This window comes from Bos mutus, chromosome X (genome assembly GCF_027580195.1).
Source record: "Bos mutus isolate GX-2022 chromosome X, NWIPB_WYAK_1.1, whole genome shotgun sequence".
NCBI lineage: Eukaryota > Metazoa > Chordata > Mammalia > Artiodactyla > Bovidae > Bos > Bos mutus.
In genome coordinates, this window is record NC_091646.1 from 100,903,212 (window position 1) to 100,924,989 (window position 21,778).

General features: G+C 40.3%; 1 protein-coding gene across 6 annotated transcripts in view; it reads left to right on the top strand.

The window, feature by feature from the left end:
• TAB3 (TGF-beta activated kinase 1 (MAP3K7) binding protein 3) overlaps window positions 1-21,778 on the top strand; it is a 92,969-nt gene that overhangs the window by 45,276 nt on the left and 25,915 nt on the right. For 5 of the 6 annotated variants that reach the window (XM_070366502.1, XM_070366503.1, XM_005899745.2 and 2 more), the window contains 4 exons: window positions 8,485-8,595; window positions 11,590-11,781; window positions 17,768-19,229; window positions 20,083-20,243. In XM_070366502.1, coding sequence (XP_070222603.1) covers window positions 11,680-11,781; window positions 17,768-19,229; window positions 20,083-20,243 — 1,725 coding nt within the window. In that variant the 5' untranslated portion in view covers window positions 8,485-8,595; window positions 11,590-11,679. Of the gene's footprint in view, window positions 1-8,484; window positions 8,596-11,589; window positions 11,782-17,385; window positions 17,513-17,767; window positions 19,230-20,082; window positions 20,244-21,778 lie in introns of those variants that run through there. The other variant, XM_070366504.1, reaches the window with a different exon arrangement.

The window sequence follows — 21,778 nt, forward strand, 5'->3', positions numbered from 1 at the left end:
AGCAAATATTTTCTCCCATTTAGTAGGTCTTTTTCTTTTAGCAGTGGTTTTCTCTGCTGTGCAAAAGCTTTAAGTTTAATTATGTCCCATTTGTTTATTTTTGGTTTTGTTTCTTTTGTCTTCGGAGACAAATTCCAAAAATACGTTGCTATGATTTAGGTCAAGGAGTGTTATACTTACGGTTTACTCTAGGAGTTTTATGGTTTTCAGTCTTATATTTCGGTCTTTAATCAATTTTGTGTTTGTTTTTACGTATGGTGTAAGAAAATGTTCAAATTTCATTCCTTTATTTGTAGATACCAGTTTTCCCAGTATACATATTGAAGAAACTGTATGTTCTCCTTTGTCATAGAGTAATTGACTATATGTGGTTTATTTGTGGGCTCTCTGTTCTGTTGATGGATGTGTCTGTTGCTGCCCTGGCTCTCTTGTTTTTCATTTGTTTGAAACACTGTTTTCCATTCTCTCTCTTTCAGTCTGTGTTTGTTTGTTTGAAATATTTATTTAGTTAGTTAGTTAGTTTTGGCTGCACTGAGTCATAGTTGTGGCACACAGGGCTAGTTGCTCTGTGGCATGTTGGATCTTGGTTCCCTGACCAGGGATCAAAACCACATCCCTTGGAGAAGGAAATGGCAACCCATTCCAGTGTTCTTGCCTAGAAAAGTCCATGGACAGAGGAGTCTGGCGGGCTGCAGTCCATGCTGTTACATGACTGAGCACGCATGCATGAAGAGGATGGAGATGGGTTGGTAGCAATAAACTGGAAGAACTAAAAGAAAAAAAAAAAAGTGTCCCTTGTATTTCAAGGTGGATTCTTAGCCACTGGACTACCAAGGAAGTCCCCCTGTGTGTGTCTTTAAATCTGAAGTGAGTCTCTTATAGGCAGTATAAATATGGTTTTTGTATCTGTTCAGCCATTCTATGTCTTTTAATTGGAGTATTTAATCTATTTACATTTAAAGTATTATTTAAAATAATAAGGTTGGCTTTATGTATTCATTTATTTTTAGTTAACTTTATTGTTTTGGGCTTTGCTGAGTCTTCCTTGCTGCACTTGGGCTTTCTCTAGCTGCCATGAGCAGGGGCTACTCTCCAGTTGTAGTGCATGGGCTTCCCATTGTGTTGGCTTCTCTTGTTGAGGAGCGTGGACTCTAGGGCCCATGGGCTTCAACAGTTGCAGTGCATGGGCTCTAGAGCACAAGTTCAGTAGTTGTGGTGCATGGGTTTGTTTGCTCCATGGCATGTGGAATTTTCCCAGACCAGGGATGGAACCTGTGTCCCCTAGACTGGCAGGCATATTCTTAATTACTGGATGGACTCCCAGGGAAGTCCTAAAGTAATTATTGATAGTTATTGATATGTACTTATTGCCATTTTGTAAGTTGTTTGGGGGCTATTTTTCTGTTTTTTGTTGTTGTTTCTTTTTTTCTCTTCCACTTTGATGACTACATTTAGTGTTATGTTTAGATTCGTTTCTCTTTTTTCTTTTCTATTGCAAATTTTTTGGTTTGTGATTACCATGAGGTTTATATGTAGTCATCTATGTATTTACGTGATTGTTTCAAGTTGCTGATCTCTTATTTCAGATGCATTATATCAACCTTTATTTTTACTCCAGTCCCCCTACAATTACTGTTTTTGACATAATATTTTATATCTTTTTGTTTTTGTATCCCTTAATGAGGATATAGATGATTTTACCGCGTTTGTCTTATGAACTTCCTACTAGTTTTGTACTTGGTTGATTTGCTACCTTTACTATGTGTTTACCTTTACTAGTGAACTTTTTATTTTCATAATTCTTTATTGAAGAATAGTTGATCTACAATGTTGTGCTAATTTCTGCTGTACAGCAAAGTGACTCAGTTATAAGCATATATACATTCTTTTTTATATTCTTTTTCATTATGGTTTATTCCTGGAGATCAGATATAGTTCCCTCTGCTGTACAGTATGACAGTGTCGTTTATCCATTCTCAATGTAATAGTTTGGGCTTCCCTGATAGCTCACTTGTTAAAGAATCTGCCAGCAATTCAGGAGACCCTGGTTTGATTCCTGGGCCAGGAAGATCCACTGGAGAAAGAATAGGCTACCCACTCCAGTATTCTTGGGCTTCCCTTGTGGCTCAGCTGGTAAAGAATCTGACTGCAATGCAGGAGTCCTGGGGGTTTGGTCCCTGGGTTGGAAAGATCCCCTGGAGAAGGGAATGGCTACCCACTCCAGTATTCTGGCCTGGAGAATTTCATGGACTGTATAGTCCATGGGATCACAAAGAGTTGGACACGACTGAGTGACTTTCACTTTCAGTGTAATAGTTTGCATCTACTAACCCCTAACTCTCAGTTCATCCCTGTCTCTCCCCATTCCCCCTTGGCAACCGTGGGCCTGTATTCTATGTTTGAGTCTCTTCTTATTTTGTAGCTAGGTTCATTTGTGCCATATTTTAGATTCCATGTCTAAGTGATATCATATGGTATCTGTCTTTCTCTTTCTGACTTAGTATGATAATCTATAGTTGGATCCATGTCACTGCAGATGGCATCGTTCATTCTTTTTTATGGCTGAGTAGTAGTCCATTTTTTATATGTAACACGTCTTCTTTATGCATTTGTCTGTTGATGGAAACCTAGGTTGTTTCCATGTCTTGGCTATTGGGAATAGTGCTGCATATCTTTTTGAATTACAGTTTTGTCTGGGTATATGCCTAGGAGTGGGGTTTCTGGATCATATGCTAATTTTGTTTTTCATTTGGTAAAGAATCACCATACTGTTTTTCACAGTGGCTGTACCAACTTACATTCCTACCAGTAGTGTCAGAGAGCCCCCTTTCTCCACACCATTTCCAGTATTTGTTCTTTGTAGGCTTTTTAATAATGGCCATGCTGACTAGTGTGGCATGGTACCTCATTGTAGTTTTCATTTGTGTTTCTCTGATAATGAATGATGTTGAGCGTCTTTTCATGGGTGTACTCGCCATCTATATGTCTTCTTTGGAGAAATGTCAGTTAAGGTCTTCTGCTTTTTTTTCCGATTGGGTTGGTTCTTGTGTTGTTGAGTTATATGAACTGTTCGTATGTTTTGGAGATGAAGCCCTTGTCCATTGCATCATTTGTGAGTATTTTTTCCCATTCCATAGGTTGTATTTTCATTTTTTTATTGTTTCTATAAACTTGATTAGGCCATATTTGTTTATTTTTATTTATTATTTTAAAAATACCTATTTGGCTGTGCTGAGTCTTAGTTGCAGTGATCTTCAGTCTTCATTGCAGCATGAAGGCTCTGTAGTTGTGGCATGCGACCACTTAATTGCTGCATGTGAAATCTAGTTCCTTGACCAGAGGTCAAACCTGGGGCCCCTGCCTTGGGAACGTGGAATCTTAGCCACTGAACAACTAGGGAAGTTCCCTATTTATTTATTTTTTGTTTTTATTTCTGTTGCCTTGGGAGATGGTAGTGACAGCTCATGCCCACACCAAAGCTTGTGTAGGTGGTGCCCTGTTGCCTGAGAGCACATGCAGAGAAAGAAACTACTATGGCGATCCCTCCTCTTTCCTTGTGCACCCGACAGCAATGGCACCTTCCTCTGTGGTGGGCCCAGTCTTCTTCCAGTACTCCCTTGGTGTGGTGCACCACCCCCTAGCTCCGTCAGGCTATTTCCACGCAGCCAAGTGCAGTCCTCTGCCCGGTTCTGACCTCCAAAGCCTGAGCCTCAGCACTGGATTCTGCCCCAGGGGACAAGTGTCTCAGGCTAGAAAGTGCTGGGTGTCTAGACCAACCATCTTTACAGGTCTCACTCTGCTTTAGCCTCTATAGACTGGTTTTTGCACTGTACTCTGAGGCTCTGAAGCTCCCTCTCTGTCCCAGATGATCTTCTTACCTCTGAGAGAACTTCCCAGTGTGTAGAAACTTTTTCACAGCTCCCTCCTACAGGCTCAAGAGCCCTCCGATTTCTCTTTTTTTTTTTTTTTCTTTTGTCCTGTCTAGTTACATGGAAATTTTCTTGCCCTGTCTGCATTGAGTAGATGTTCTGTGATAATAATTCCTCATGTAGGTGTGGAGAAGGCAATGGCACCCTACTCCAGTACTCTTGCCTGGAGCTTGGTGGGCTGCAGTCCATGGAGTCGCTGGGAGTCGGACACGACTGAGCGACTTCACTTTCACTTTTCACTTTCCTGCATTGGAGAAGGAAATGGCAACCCACTCCAGTGTTCTTGCCTGGAGAATCCCAGGGATAGGCGAGCCTGGTGGGCTGCCGTCTATGGGGTTGCACAGATGTCGGACACGACTGAAGTGACTTAGCAGTAGCATGTAGGTGCACTCTTGATGTGTTTGTTGAAGAAGGTGAGATCCATGTCCTACTACTCTGCCATTTTGATCCTGTCTTGTCTTTCATATTTTTCATGTTTCTAGATATGGCCTTTTCTTTTTCTCAGAAAAGACCCTTTAACATTTCTTGTAAAGCTGGTTCAGTAGTACTGAAGTCTTTCTAGTTTTGAACTCTCTGTAGAAGTTTTGATTTCTCCATCAAATGTGGATGAGAGGCTTGCTGGTCAGAGTATTCTTGGTTGTTGGTTTTTCCCTTTCCTCACTTTAAAAAAGATCGTGCCACTTGGTTTTGGCCTGCAGAGCTCCAAAAAAATCCCAGCTGATAGCTTTATTGAAGTTTCCACATGTGTAACTTCTTGCTTTTTCCTTGCTGCTTTTGCTTTTTCCTTGCTGCTTTTAATATTCTGTCCTTGTCTTTAATTTTTGTGAGTTTAATTACATTATATCTGGGTGTGACCTCTTTAGGTTTATCCAGTTGGAGAGTCTTTGCTTCCTAGACCTGGATGTCTATTTCCTTTCCTGGGTTAGGGAAGTTTTCAGCTATTATGTCTTCGAATATGTTCTGTGTCCCTTTGCCTCTGCTATATCCTTCTGGGGGGCTTCCCTGGTGGCTCAGATGGTAAAGCGTCTGCCTGCAATGCGGGAGACCTGGGTTCGATTCCTGGGTCGGGAAGATCCCTTGGAGAAGGAAATGGCAATCCACTCCAGCACTCTTGCCTGCAAAATCCCATGGATGGAAGGAGCCTGGTGGGCTACAGTCCATGGGGTTGCAAAGAGTCTGACATGACTGAGTGATTTCACTTTCACTTTCTTTATCCTTCTGAGATGTTTATAAGTTGAATGTTCGTATACTTGACAGTATCTTAGAGATCCTTTTAAACTGTCATCATGTCTTTTTCTTTTTTTTTTTTTTACATTTGGTCAGCTCAGTGATTTATGCTATCTGCTCTTCAGCTCACTGATTCATTCCTCTGTGTCATTTAGTCTACTGTTGATTCCTTCTAGCATAATTTTCATTTCACCTACTATAGTCTTCATTTCTGTTTGGTTCTTCTTTATGTATTCTAACTGTTAAACTTCTCACTGTGTTCATTCTTCTCTGAATTCTTTGATCAACTGTAGTTTATTGCCTTGAATTCTTTATTAGGTTTGTTTCCACTTCATTTAGTTCTTCTTTCTAGGTTTTATCTTGTTCCTTTGATTGGAGCATGTTACTGTGTTGACTGAGTGTTTCTAATTTGCCATTTTTATTTCTGTGTATCTGGTAGATCGGTTATATTTTCTAGCCTTGGAAAAGTGGCCTTTTGTAGGAGACATTCTACATGTTTTAGCAGCGTACTCCCCTCTGGTCAGCAACTGTATTCTCTGGGGAGAGCCCCCTATGTGGGTTGTATGGGTCCTTCTCTTGTGGCAGGCTGACTATGTCATTTTGTAGGTGTGTCTGGCCCCTGGTCTAGTTGGGCACCAGTCCCTGCTTTGTGCAGACATTGGGTAGGTGGGCTGGGTCAGGAGGCAACTGGCTGTGGAATGCCAGGTGTCCTCAGGCTAGTGCTGGCTCACTGGTGTAGACAGACCCATGTTCAAGGGTGGTGTAGACAGACCCATGTTCAAGGGCTGGGCTTCCCTGCTCTTGTGTTGGCCTGCTGGTTATTAGAGTTGGTTCTCCACTCCACTGGCTGTGGGTTCCATGGTGTTCAAAGCTGGTGCTGGCCCACTGGTGAGTGGGGCTGGACCCCAGGGTGGCTGTCTGATGGACTCAAGGTGTCTCAGAGCTGGTGTGGGCCTGGTGGGTGAGGATGGGACTTGGTGGGTCTTGTGGGTACTGCTGCTCTGCTGGTAGGTGGGGCTGGTCCCCACCTGGCTAGTTGCTTGGCCTGAGACGTGTACTGGTGCCTATAGACTGGTGGAAGGGACAGAGTGGGATCCTGAGGCTTATAAGCTAGATGGAGGATTCCAAAATGGCACATGCCAGCCCCAGTGTGTATATAATAGAAGCTTCCCAAAATGGCGGCCGCCAGTTTCCTCTGGGAGAGTCTCTAAGGTCAGTGGATGTGACTGACCCAGGCTCCTTCCCAGTTTCTTTTTCTGTCATGGTTTATGGGAGCTTGTGAGATTTTATGTGTGACTTTAAGAGAGTGGAGTCTCTTTTCCACTGCCCTTGGTTCTTCTGAAGGTGAGAACCGTCAAAGCCAAATATTCTGTAGGCTTGTCTTCCTGCTGCAGGACGCCAGAGCTGGGGAGCTTCATATGGGGCTTATATCCCTTGCTACTTGGGGAGAACCTCTGCAGTTGTAATGATCCTCCTGTTTGTGGATTGCCAACCCGGGGTTTTGGGTCTTGAGTGTACTGCGACTATCTCTTCTACTCATCTGTGTGATTCCTTCTTTATATCTTTAGTTGTAGATCTTTTCTGGTAGATTGCTGACTCTCTCATCAATAGTTGCTCTGTAAATAGTTGTGATTTTGGTGTGCCCATGAGAGGAGGTGAGCTCAGGGTCTTCCTCCTCTGCCATATTGTTTTCCATCCTTTCCCTGTGTGCTTCATAACTTGCTCCCTCTCTCTGTGTACTTGTGTGTGCATGCATGATATGTATATGCAGATACAGACATATGTTGGATTTTTTTTTTTCACAGAGCATTTGAAAGTAAGGTGTTTATGTCATGTGCTTTACTCCTAATTGCCTAGTTCCTAAAAATAGGGATACTCCTGTATATAACCACAGCACAATTATCAAGTCAGTAAATTAGTTCAGTTCAGTCGCTCAGTTGTGTCCGACTCTTTGCAAGCCCATGGACTGCAGCACGCTGGGCGTCCCTGTCCATCACCAACTCCCAGAGTTTACTCGAACTCATGTTTGTTGAGTCAGTGATGCCATCCAACCATCTCATCCTCTGTCATCCCCTTCTCCTCTCGTCTTCAATCTTTCCCAGCATCAGGGTCTTTTCAGATGAGTCAGCTCTTCGCATCAGGTGGCCAAAGTATTGGAGTTTCAGCTTCAGCATCCTTCCAATGAACATTCAGGATGGATCTCCTTTAGGATGGACTGGTTGGATCTCCTTGCAGTCCAAGGGACTCTCAAGAATCTTCTCCAACACCACAGTTCAAAAGCATCAATTCTTCGGCGCTCAGCTTTCTTTATAGTCCAATTCTCACATCCGTACATGACTACTGGAAAAACCATAGCCTTCACTAGATGGACCTTTGTTGGCAATGTCTCTGCTTTTTAATATGCTGTCTACGTTGGTCATAACTTTTCTTCCAAGGATTAAGTGTCTTTTTATTTCATGGCTACAGTCACCATCTGCAGTGATTTTGCAGCCCCCAAAAATAAAATCGGCCACTCTTCCACTGTTTCTCCATCTATTTCCCATGAAGTGATGGGACCGGATGCCATGATCTTCGTTTATAAGCCAACTTTTTCACTCTCCACTTTCACTTTCATCAAGAGGCTCTTTAGTTCTTCATTTTCTGCCATAAGGGTGGTGTCATCTACATATCTGAGGTTGTTTATATTTCTCCCGGCAGTCTTGATTCCAGTTTGTGCTTCATCCAGCCCAACATATCTCATAATGTACTCTGCATATAAGTTAAGTAAGCAGGGTGACAATATACAGCCTTGATATTGGTAGAATACTTTTCCTGATGTATTGTCCACATTTCAGTTTTGTCCATTGATCCATTCATTTCTTTTATAACATTTTCTCCATTTACTATAGGATACAGTCTGGGATCAGATATTACATTTAGTTGTCATGGTTCTAGTATTGTCTTTAGTCTTTGATATTTTTCTAGCCTTTGTCTCTTAGGACATTGGCACTTTTTTAACATGACATTCTCACCTTCCCACTCCCTGGGTTTTATTTTTAATAGCATGTTTCTCATTTTGGATTTGTCTATTTTTCATGAACAGTTTTAGATGATGTATTCCTAGCTGGAATATTATAAAATGATATATTCTTCTCGGGGTATCATATCTGGTGGTGTACACTGTCCATCTGTCCCTCATTGGTGATGTTAATTTTGATTACCCAAGACGTTGTTCAGTTTCTCCATTGTATAGGTAAATGTCCCCCTTGCAACTAGCTAATAAGCAGTTCTCTGGGGAGAAACTTTAAGACCATTAATATAGCCTAACTTCATCCAAATTTGCCCTTAGGTGCAGCATCCATTGGTGATTTATTGAAGTAGTCTGTACTGTGATGGCTGCAAAATGATGATTTCTCCAGCTCCAGCGCTTCCTGCACATATTTACCAGTTGGATTCCACTGTAAGCAAAAGCCCTCCCTTCTCCTTTTATTTGTACATGTGTGTATTTAACTGTTTATTATTGGGCTATGTAACTCTTATGTATTAGGACTCATGGGTTCCTCTTTCATACAGGTCTATAATTCATTATTTTCCATTATTGGTGCTCAAATTGTCACAGAGTTGGCCAGTGGGAACCTTTTCAAGCTGACTCTCAGGTCCTTATAACCAGCTCCAATCATTATTTGAGTACTTCCCCTCTCTCTAGAATAACACATTCTAGGTGGAGCTACACTTCCATATGCAAGAACTTCATATATACGTGGTTTCAGTATACTGTGTTTGGCTCTCCTATGAGGATTAGCACAGCCTGCTGTGGGAGTATAGTGGAGGATCCTTTAGCCCAGTGTAGGAGGAGGAGAGTTATAGCAGCAGGACTAAGTTGGGGGAGGGTGGTTTCAATGGAAGCCTCCTTAGAGGAGGAAGAGCCACCAATACCAACTTTTGCAGCATCAATATGGCTTGGAGAAGCATTGAAGAGGGAGGAAGATAGAAAAGCATCTCAGACAGATGGAATATCATGGCCTAATGCCCTGAGAGGAGGCAGTGTGGGACAGCCATGCACAGGGTCACACATAGATCCTGTTTGGTTGAGAGTAGAAAACAGATATTCTGGCTATGATGTGGGGGAAGGCAAGACCTGAGACAGGAAGAGCAGCAGGAAGTTGCTGGTGTGATGTTGATGAGAACAGTATTCAGACATGCCCTAAATAATAGTAACTAATGCTTCCTGGCTTACTTCTGTTTGGTATTTAAATTTTGCTACAACCTTCCAACTATTTCCAATTTAAATATGAAGCTTTAAAGGCATAAAGCTGGAGTCTCTTTCCTAGATACTACTAAGTGGCAGAACCAGGGTATATACCATCACCCATTTGATTTACTATTTCTGTTTAGTTGGTTGTGCAAGAATGGGAAGTCAAGGAGCACACTCTGGTTTCTAGTTATGTTAACTGAATAGTAGTAGTATTTATAGAACACTGTTTGGGGAAGGATTGTGGTCAGGAGTTCTTTTTTATACATACTAAATCTTTGCAAATACCCAGGTGGTGCTGTGTGTAGGCAGTAAACTCTGTGTGGAGTCCTAGAGGCAGCTCACATGGTACTTAAGATAGCAATTTGGTAACCATCAGCTTTAAATGTTTTTGAAATATTAGTAGTGGGTGCCGTTACTGGGCACAAAGATGTAGAATGAGAAGAGGGCAAAATCCAGGCAAGAATTAATGTGACAAGAAAGATGGGTGGAAAACAGGCTATTGTGATGTTATAGAGACCGAGGGGGGAAAAAAAACCAGTTTTGATCAGTAGTGTCAGATGCTGCAAAGGTTAGGGGGTATAGAATCCAGAAGATATATTGTCTGCATTTAGCAGTGGTAAGATGATGAAAAGACAATTTCAGTGATCAGTGATTTGAGCCAGATTACAGCAGACTTACTGCAGGGAACAGACTTGCATAGGGAGGCCAGAAAGCCTAAATCTGTGCATGTATGTGTTATCTGTATCTGTATTCTTTTCCTATATTTGTATTTTTTTAGGTTCACTAAGTAGCCTCCATGTTGATGTTGGACATCATTAAAGTGGTCCTAATAGCTATTTTTACCTATGGTTAGGCAGAGTCTTAGACATAGGGTTTTGTTGCCACCTCATAGATACAAAGAGTGTAGATTACTCTTGACAGTCTTGGCTTAGAAGGAAGAAAAGAGAGAGCTTGATGCCCAGTAAAAGTCAACAGCTTGCATGCAAAATGAAGGTCACTGCTTATAATTAAGGTCAAATTAGAGTTTACATGGTATTTTTTTTCTCCTTTTTCTTAAATTTATTTTTAATTGAAGGATAATTCATGGTATTTATTTTTAATTATATACTTATTTTAAATCAGCAAAAGTAATTCAATATTTTTCTTTGGCATTTTAAAGTTGTAAAATATTCTCTGTAGTTTCTAGTGCCCCAGACAATGGTATTATTTAAAGTTCAGGGGGGACCTGTGTGCAAGAGATTTCCATGCATCTTAGGAAGATGCTTCTTAGTGCTAGAAATATTTAACCCTATCATGAGTGATCATAGCAGAAATACTATGAGATTGTGTGGTATACACTGAACAGTTTTCCCCTTATAAAAATGGAAAACAGAGACTAAAAAAGGGATCAGTTAATGATATTTGATGGTGCCACTTGATTTATGATTTCATTATTAAGTTCACGAGTTGCCTTTTATTACATGGGTGCCTAACTTGTACCAGTGAGATTGGGGGTCACTTGCCTCTACTCAAAGTGTGCCCTCAAATCCTGGCATCTTAGTGCCTGTGCCAGTTGCACCATAACTGGGTGAGAGCATAGCTAGGCACGTCGGGCTACTGACGGGCCACCAGCATTGTCTTTGAAAACAAAGGATTCTACATGTCCATGTTTGTTTGTTCGGTAATTTCATTTAGACATTGACTTTCCTTTACTCAAACTGCAAATTCAAACCTTTTGACTTCAAAGTACAGGAAGAATGTAAGGCAAACAGGACGTGTTTGATTTGTGGTGTGTTGCCTGATTGTATTACTTCAGACACTCAAAATGATTAACCCCCGTTAGAGGAATGACATGTGATAGGCCTTAGGAAAACATGAGTGATAATATGTAAGTAGAACTTGCAAAGACTTAGAAAAATATGGTCACCAAACAGTAATACTCTATATTTTTTAATGTAGCTGCTGCTTTTTTCAGTTTTTAACTATTAAAATGGAACTGAAGTTTGGGGACTTTGTTGTTGTTGTTGTTTTGAAACCAGTGATTAGCTATATATTACATCAGAAAAATCTTTGGCTAAGTAGAATTTGTCAATGTCTCAACTGTAGAATTTGGTATACTTAGAATATATAGATCTCTCTATTTTATGGTATTGATGGTTTCTTTTGGAATAAAGTGAAATATGTGAATAAATTTAACCATACTTTAATTTTTTTTAATAGAAAATGACTGCAGTATTGGAAGACCATTACTATTGGAAGGCCGGTTAGCATCCATTTCCTAAGAGAAACTTGACCTCCATTTGCTCTGGCATGGCGCAAAGCAGTCCACAGCTTGATATGCAGGTTCTCCATGACCTCCGACAACGTTTCCCTGAGATTCCAGAGGGTGTGGTGTCTCAGTGCATGTTACAGGTAGATTACTCGCCAATGATAGTGATATTACATGACAGTTTCCCTTATTAGAGCTGGCTTTGTATTGTAGTGAGAAGAACTCAGTTTTATTGTTTACGTTGGGGAGACATCTAGAGGAGGATTTCTCAACCATGGCACAGTCAAGATTGTGGGCTAGATATAGTGTCTGTTGTAGGGATCTGCCTGGTGCATTATAGGATGTTTAGGACCTGCTAAATGCCATTAGTGTCCCTGCACTTGTGACAACCAAAAATGTTTACATGGCAGACAAAATCTTCGTGTTCCATGGGAGGCAAAATCTTTCCCATTGACAACCAGTGATGTAGAGAAAAGAACAAAGGCATGTAGCAAAAAGAAGAAAAGAGTTTTTATGCATTTCACTTCTTACATCTGTCATCAGTCCCCAAGTCGTTAGAACTGAATTTTGAATTGTAAGATTATCATTATAACTTAATAGACCATATACCTTTTTAAGCCTATTTTTTGAAGTTTTTAGAGCATTCTTGCCCCCCCGCCATTTTTTTTCCTGTTTTTCTAGTTGATAAATGCTCACTAATATCCAATTTTAAGTATAAGACTTCTTTATTTAATTATGTTAGTTTTGTCCTATTGTCTTCTATTGAAATAAATCTTTCATCTCTGATAGAACATGTCTTCCCACTCAAGGGGCAGCAGAGAAATATGCCTAATGCTCCACCTATTGAGTTTTGCATCATCCTTCACAGAATCTCAGTGTGTCTGAGGTTGTAGCATTTCCCTAGTTGGTTGAGCTTTGAGAGCAGCAGTTCTACCTTCCCCACTGAATTTGCTTACTCGACCAGTTCAAATTCCACCTTACTGTATATAATCTGCAAGCTCTCCCTTACAGTGTGAGTTGCCCGGGATATAATATAAACCTAGATGTAGCTGAGGTTATTTGAGGCTAGAGACTTCCAGATCAGTGGTGGTAACAGAGGTGCTTCCTTTGTTTGTAAGCCCTTCTGGTAGGTCTTGTTCTTGTGTTAGAGCTTGTCTTTATTTTCTCACACATAACAATTCCAGTGTGAATTTCCACTCTTTAGCCCCATTTTGGTTTCTGGAGTGAAATCCTTGTAGTGTAAACCACTTCCTAGCAGTCAGTTTCCTAACTTACCTAGGGCCCCACCTAGGTCTGACCTTGTTTTTTTAATATAATTTAATTTAGCCCTTTATTATCTGTAGTCTACTCATGGCTTGTTTTCATCTTATTAAGTTGAAAGAATGGAACTTTTAACTCAGCTCAGTGAAGATGTATTGATAACTTACATTGTCGTCAGTTTTTTAGTCTTTTCTTCATCTGGGATTACTGTTGTTTATCAGTATGGAGACTTATCACCTACTCTCTCTGGAAAATTTCTGTTTGTGGGTAATATATATAAGACACAGTAGTTTACCTTTTTTCCCCTTTAATTGTAGTACAGTTGATTTACAATGTTGTGTTAGTTTCGGGTGTACAGAAAAATGATACAGCTTTTATACATATAAACACACACATATATAAAGCCTTCCTCAGTGATCAGTGCAAAAAACAGAGGAAAACAATAGAATGGGAAAGACTAGAGATCTCATCAAGAAAATTAGTGATACCAAGGGAACGTTTCATGCAAAGATGGGCACAATTAAAGTCAGAAATGGTATGGACCTAAGAGAAGCAGAAGATATTAAGAAGAGGTAGCAACAACAGACAGAAGAACTGTACGAAAAAGGTCTTCATGACCCAGATAACCACGATGGTGTGATGACTCACCTAGAGCCAGACATCCGGGAATGCAGTCAAGTGGGCCTTAGGAAGCATCACTATGAACAAAGCTAGTGGAGGCGATGAAATTCCAGTTGAGCTATTTCAAATCCTAAAAGATGATGCTGTAAAAGTGCTACAGTCAATATGCCAGCAAATCTGGAAGACTCAGCAGTGTCCACAGGGCTAGAAAAGGTCAGCTTTCATTCCAGTCCCAAAGAAAGGCAATGCCAAAGAATGTTCAAACTACCGCACAGTTGCACTCATCTCACATGCCCGCAAAGTAATGCTCAAAATTCTCCAAGCCAAGCTTCAGCAGTATACATGATCCATGAACTTCCAAATGTTCAAGCTGGATATAGAAAAGGCAGAGGAACCAGAGATCAAATTGCCAATATCCATTGGATCATCAAAAAAGCACAAGAGTTCCAGAAAAACATCTACTTCTGCTTTATTGATTATGCCAAAGCCTTTGACTGTGTGGATCACCACAAACTGGAAAATTCTTCAAGATATGGGAATACCAGACCACCTGACCTGCCTCCTGAGAAATCTATATGCAGGTCAAAAGCAATAGTTAGAACTGGACATGGAACAACAGATTGGTTCCAGATAGGAAAAGGAGTATGTCAAGGCTGTATATTGTCACCCTGCTTATTTAACTTATATGCAGAATACATTATACGAAATGCCAGGCTGGATGAAGTAGAAGCTGGAATCAAGATTGCCAGGAGAAATATCAATAACTTCAGATATGCAGATGACACCACCCTTATGGCAGAAAGTGAAGAGGAATTAAAGAGCCTCTTGAGGAGAGTGAAAGAGGAGAGTGAGAAAGTTGGCTTAAAGCTCAACATTCAGAAAACTAAGATCATAGCATCCAGTCCCATCACTTCATGGCAAATAGATGGGGAAACAGGGACAGACTTTTATTTTTTTGGACTCCAAAATCACTGCAGGTGGTGACTGCAGCCACGAAATTAAAAGACGCTTGCCTCTTGGAAGAAAAGCTATGACCGTTGTAGACAGCATATTAAAAAGCAGAGACGTTACTTTGCTGACAAAGGTCCGTCTAATCAAAGTTATGGTTTTTCCAGTGGTCATGTATGGATGTGAGAGTTGGACTATAAATATAAAGAAAGCTGAGCACTGAAGAATTGATGCTTTTGAACTGTGGTGTTGGAGAAGACTCTTGAGAGTCCCTTGGACTGCAAGGAGATCCAACCAGTCCATCCTAAAGGAAATCCATCCTGAATATTCATTGGAAGGACTGATGCTGAAGCTGAAGCTCCAGTACTTTGGCCACCTGATGGGAAGAACTGACTCATTGGAAATGACCCTGATTCTGGGAAAGATTGAGGGCAGAAGGACAATGGGACAACAGAGGATGAAATGGTTGGATGGCATCACTGACTCAATGGACATGAGTTTGAGCAAGCTTCAGGAGTTGGTGATGGACAGGGACGCCTGGCATGCTGCAGTCCATGGGGTTGTAAAAAGTCGGACATGACTGAGCGGCTGAATTTATATATATATATATCCCTTGTTTTTCAGATTCTTTTCTACTATAAGTTATTAAAGATGTTGAATATAAGATAGTTCCCTGTGCTATACAGTAGGTCCTTGTTTATCTGTTTTATCCCCAACTCTAAACATATTCCTTCTTCCCTCCCTCCCTCTTTCTCCAGTAGTTTGAATTTAATATACAAGCTTTAAAGCATCCCTCTAGGCTGTAATCCCCCAAGGGAGGATCAGTTTCGTGGGATATGATGCCTTATTGCCTCAGTCTTTTCAGGAGTGTTCATATATGTTTTCTCAAAAGTTCTGACCTCTTTGGCTGAACAGATTATCATTTTTTATTCATATTTACTGTTTGATAAATTTTTTATTCTTTTTTTCTTTTTAAAACATTTAGCAGGTCTGATACAATGTTTGAATCTCTTGTGGTGTTATTAAAATATTTCCATAAAGAAAACACTTAATCTTTTATTTATGGTTTTAAATTTTTCTTCCTAAGAAAATATGCTCAGCCTGTCACTTACAGACATGTGTATGAATAGGCTGACTACTTTCAACTTTGTATCATTAGAATTTAGTTCTTTTTTGTGGAAACTAATTCAGTGTAGAAAACATAATTGAAACGAGTCGCCAGTCCAGGTTCGATGCACGATACTGGATTCTTGGGGCTGGTGCACTGGGACGACCCAGAGGGATGGTATGAGGAGGGAGGAGGGTTCAGGATGGGGAACACGTGTATACCTGTGGCGAATTCATTTCGATATATGGCAAAACCAATACAATATTGTAAAGTTAAAAAATAAAATTACAAATAAAACATAATTGATTAAAAAAAAATGTCAAATAATAAAGTGTCTGTAACTGCTTTAGATTTCAAATAAAACTCTGTATTTTGTTCTCCTTTTAATCCATAGATTTATACACACCTTGAAGGAGCTATTTTATTTTCTCTCTTTTTTTCTTCCCTTCATTTATCTGCCAGTGGCATTGTCTAGTCAGCAACCAGTTTGAATCTTTTGGCTCCAAATTCACTGATATTTCACTGATATTCACTGATATATAACAATATCTATCTTCTATCTTAATATCTGTGTCCTCTCCACCCTTGATCAGCATGATTTAAAGCAGGATAAGAAAAAGCCCAAATGTAATTCTTTTCTTTTTCAATGTCAACAATTCCTTTTTTCCTTGGTTCGGGTAATGTAAAAAGTGTTTGAAGTTTAGTATCAAAAGGTTTATAGAAGGAAAAGGAGGAAAGTTATTGTGGCGTTTTGATAAAGTCAATTTGTTGTATTTCTGAGAATTCATCTTACACAGGTTTGCTTGACTGAATTTTCTTTCACTCCTTAAAGTTTCAGTATAGCAATGTACTTTTGGCATCATACAGTAGCCCCTGAAATTACTATATGACAATGGAAGGAGCACTGAGTGTCTGGAAACGAAGAATCTAGAACTGGCTCTCCAGCTAACTAGTTAAGTACCTGATGTCAAGTCTTGGAACTTCCCAGGCATGTCTTTTTTCATCTGGGAATGAGTTGAGTTGGAGTCAGTAAACCCTAAGAGTTCTCCCTCTAAAATTAAAGCATTGTATGTCATGCTTTTTATTTAGCTGTATTCGGTTCACAGCAGAAGTGAAGTGTTTGCTTTTATTGCTTTCAATAAAATGTACTTCTCCCTAAAGTACAGTAATACGTTTATATGTGCATATTTGTGTATATATTTATGAAATACAGAGATGGTCATGATAATTGAGAAACTTTAAAAGGGCATGAATAAATGTGTTTTAGACTAATACAATAGTTCTGAATTATATTGTTTAATGGAATACTGCTTTATTGCTGTTGATTGGAACATCTAAAATGGCAGTTTGTTATTTACCATCTTTGTGTGTGTGTGTAATTCTAAAAATTGGAATTTTGAAAGTTTACCAAGCTACTTTTGAGCAAGTAAAAACTTTGAGACTGTGGGAATGTGAATGAATTTCATTAAGGTAGTCAAGACTGGGTGGGTTTTGTGTTAAATTTTTATAAGTTTGGCAGACTCCTAGAAACATAATTCAAAGAGTGAATTTGGTTTTTTGTTTTTTTTTTTTTTACTGATTTCTTCAGTTAACTTAATCTTTCATAATGAAACAGTTGAAGTGATATAGGGATAACTGTGGTGAAATAAAAAGTATAGGCTGCTTGAGAATTTTTACTGTTTTGAATCTTTAGGAGTTTTATTGTTATTTTTTTCACTTTGGGGTTTGTTTGCCTTTTGAAAACTAACGCATGGTTATTTTCCTGTGTATCAGTGTAAATATTAATAATGGATATGACTTATACTTGTAGATTACAGCAAGTGTGGTGAATCCAAGATTAGCCCAACATTGTAATTTGTTGAGATGCAACAAGTGTAAGATGAGTCCTGGATTTGGAGTCAGAAAAGTTGGGGTTGAGTCACAAGGTTCATTAGTAGGTACTGTACATTTCTGTAGCAGTAGCAGTAGCGGTAGTACTCGTTATGTGAGCTAAATGTCTGTAAAATAATATGAATGGTTTGGGATCTGCCTTTCAGGATCGATGACCGTGAAGCTTTTTGTGTGTAAAAATACTACTGTCTACTTATTTTCTGACAATTGTGTTTACATAAATCTATGGCAAAGCTTCAGTTCTACTATTAGGATCTGTTAATGTTTGCCAATGTTCTGTGTACCCTTTTTTTTCCCCCTAGAATAACAACAATCTGGAAGCCTGTTGCCGAGCCCTTTCCCAGGAGAGTAGTAAATACTTATATATGGAATACCATAGTCCAGATGACAGCAGGATGAATAGAAACCGCCTTTTGCATATTAACCTGGGTATTCATTCTCCTAGTAGCTACCACCCAGGAGATGGTGTGCAACTTAATGGCGGTCGAACGCTGGTACATAGCTCAAGTGATGGACATATTGATCCACAGCATGCAGCGGGTAAACAGCTGATATGTTTAGTTCAGGAACCACACTCAGCTCCAGCTGTTGTTGCTACTACTCCGAACTACAATCCTTTTTTTATGAATGAACAGAACAGAAGTGCAGCTACTCCTCCTTCACAGCCACCTCAACAGCCATCTTCCATGCAAACAGGAATGACTCCATCTGCTATGCAAGGGCCTTCACCACCGCCGCCGCCACCTCCTTCCTACATGCACATACCTCGGTATAGTACCAATCCAATTACTGTTACAGTATCCCAAAACCTCCCTTCTGGACAGACTGTACCAAGAGCTTTACAAATTCTTCCACAAATTCCGAGCAATCTGTATGGGTCTCCTGGTTCTATTTATATTAGACAGACATCTCAGAGTTCATCAGGAAGACAGACTCCTCAAAATACACCGTGGCAGTCCTCACCACAGGGCCCAGTGCCTCATTATAGCCAGCGTCCTTTACCTGTGTATCCACATCAACAAAACTATCCACCTTCTCAGTATTCTCCCAAACAACAGCAGATCCCTCAACCTGCTTACCATTCACCACCTCCTTCTCAGTGTCCTTCACCCTTCAGCTCTCCTCAGCATCAAGTACAACCGTCTCCATTGGGCCACCCCAGTTCTCATGTCTTTATGCCACCTAGTCCTTCAACGACGCCACCCCATCCATATCAACAAGGACCTCCTAGCTATCAGAAACAGGGAAGCCATTCGGTAGCCTATCTCCCATATACAACATCTAGCTTACCCAAAGGATCCATGAAGAAGATAGAAATTACAGTCGAACCCTCTCAGAGATCTGGAACAGCCATGAATAGGAGTCCTTCACCTATCAGTAACCAGCCATCTCCACGGAATCAGCACTCATTGTACACAGCCACCACACCACCGTCAAGTTCTCCTTCTAGAGGGATATCCAGTCAACCGAAACCTCCGTTTACTGTCAATCCTGTGTATATTACATATACACAGCCCACTGGACCTTCTTGTGCTCCATCACCATCTCCTCGGATGATACCAAACCCAACGACCGTTTTTAAAATCACTGTAGGCCGAGCCATGACTGAAAATCTGTTAAATTTAGTGGACCAAGAAGAACGTTCTGCAGCCCCAGAACCTATCCAGCCCATTTCAGTGATACCAGGCTCTGGGGGAGAAAAGGGAAGCCATAAATATCAGAGAAGTTCCAGTTCTGGATCTGATGACTATGCTTATACACAAGGTAATTTCAGCCCTTTTATATGACATTGTCTTTGTGGGGCAATGGCAATCTCCAAATTGTCTTTGTGGGGCAATGGCAATCTCCTACTCAAAGTAAATAATTTATATTAGGTGTTTAATTAATGTACTATGTATTAAATATTTGGCAGTAGCATTGCTATTAAGAATAGGGTTAGTGCTTCAGAATTATCTACAGATTTTACTTTAAAATAGAAAAATGTAGTCATGATAAGAGTGCCTTCAAAGACTGTATGTTAAGAAGTGCATTCATTGGGAGAAAATCATAGGCCAGTGAAATCAACATAGTCCAAAACACCAACTACAGAGTAGGAAAAAGTGACTCATAGAGGGTGGCCTAAAGCTTATCACAGGGAAAAATTTAAATATTTTTTAAGTGGATGGACTGAAGGGGGTGAGGAAGTTTTAAGTATTGTGTATTTATGGGAAGTAGGGTTGGTAATGAAAAACATTATTGGAGTAGTTCACAGTGGACCTAACTCAGTATAAAGAGAAGAAAGTATCTTAAAAGTTTGTTAAAAGATAGGGGAGAATTGACTATTCTTTCAGTATATGTGAAATGACACCCAGGGATCATTGAAGAGAATCTTAGGGAAACTAAGGACAATAGAAGAGGAGGAATGTATAGATGATATTATTTTGGCAGAAGGAACCAGATCCAAATTAAAGTACACAGGAAGGCCAAATCACATTAGCAAGACTTTAGAATAAATGTCAACTGAAGTTGAATGACCGGGGTCTTTATGGGTATTTCATACATTAGCCATGCATGTACAGATGTCCCTGTCACTTGTTCAGTGTTATTTTCTGCAATGACTTTGTCTGTAATGCTATAGCTTTGCTGTTACATCAGCGAGCAAGGATGGAGAGGTTAGCAAAGCAATTGAAACTTGAGAAAGAGGAGCTAGAGCGCTTGAAGGCAGAAGTTAATGGTATGGAGCATGACCTGATGCAGAGGCGGCTCAGAAGGGTCAGCTGCACCACGGCGATCCCAACGGTAAGTAGGATCTACTAGGATGTATTAGGCGGGGGCTGGGGGGCATGTTGCATGTCTGGGCTGCTGCTTCTGATGTTAAGTTCTCTTCCCGGTAGCATTTTGTTCTGTCAGCAGCACATGAAGGATGTTTGCCTTTTGTTCTCAGCCAAATAAATGGATAGTTTCTTTTGTTCTCTTGGGGGAATTCCGTAGTTTCATGAGTATTTTCAAAGATAATTAATGTATGGCAGCTCAGTCACTATAGATTGCTTTCTGTTAGAATAGAAATGAGAAGTAAAACTTGACCAAATGCTTTATAAGTGTTCACAGGTATTCATTTATGCTTTTGTGTATTATGTACATATATATTTAAGACAGTTATTTTTCTCAGTACATTAATGTACATGAGTTAGAGCAAGATCGATATGCATCTTGGGAAAGTGTTGACTCTAGATCATTATCAAGCAGAGTAATTTTAAGTGTAGATAATTGTAGAAACTAAGATAACAGTATGAACAGGAGTTGTAACGGGTTATAGAAGTACTGTCATGCATAGATTTGGGCCACATACTGTTAACAAATTGGTAACTATGTAAGTTCAACAGTTCTTAAAAACCTCAGACCCCAAATAGCATTTGACTCTTCAACATTGATTTAGCAAGCAATTTTTTCAGCTTATGAGTGTGGTCCAAAGTGAGGAGTTTAGTGTATACCTGCTAGAGGGAAGAATCGAGCCATCCCTCAAGAAATAACTTGAATACTATATATGGTAAGTGATCTGTGAGGTTGAGTGAGAAGTTGCCTCAGCTAGTCGATCTGCGTCCTCCATGTACTTTGCTCTCACTAGTCCTCTAAAGCGTTCTGTGTAGAACTCTTGTGTGTTCTTGAGGAAGCAACTTGCTCTATTCTTTTACCTGAAGGCATTCTTAACCTCTTTTGACCAAGGTTAAGTTCAGAGACAAAGGAGGGAAAGAGAAGCTAAGGGTTTAGGAGCTACTAGCTGATATAGTGGTTAGGACTTTGCCCCCGAAGGCAAGGGATATGGGTTTCATTCCTGGTTAGGGAAGTAAGATACTAGCTCTAATGGGAGACAACAGGAGACTGGGGGACTGCCAAGGTGATGCCGAATCCTTCTCTAGCACCCCTGGAGACTTAGGGATTGCAAACCTCATGCAGTATCCTTCTTTAGCATCCTCTCAGGAGACTTGGGGACTGCCAACCTAATGCCATATTCTTTTCTAGCATCACAGGATACTTAGGGATTACAAACCTCATGCAATATCCCTTCTCTAGCATCATCTCAGGAGACAGGAGATGCCTAAAGGATGGCAAACCTCATGCACTATCCTCTCCCATCGTCTCTGGAGACTTAGGGACTGCCAACCTGATGTTGTATCCTTCTCTAGCATTGTCTCAGGAGACTTAGGCATCACAAACCTTATACAGTATCCTTCTCCTAGCATCATTTCAGGAGACAGGAGACTGAGACGACTTAAGGATGGCAAACCTCATGCAGTATCCTTCTCTAGCTTCGTCTCAGGAGATGACTTAGGGAT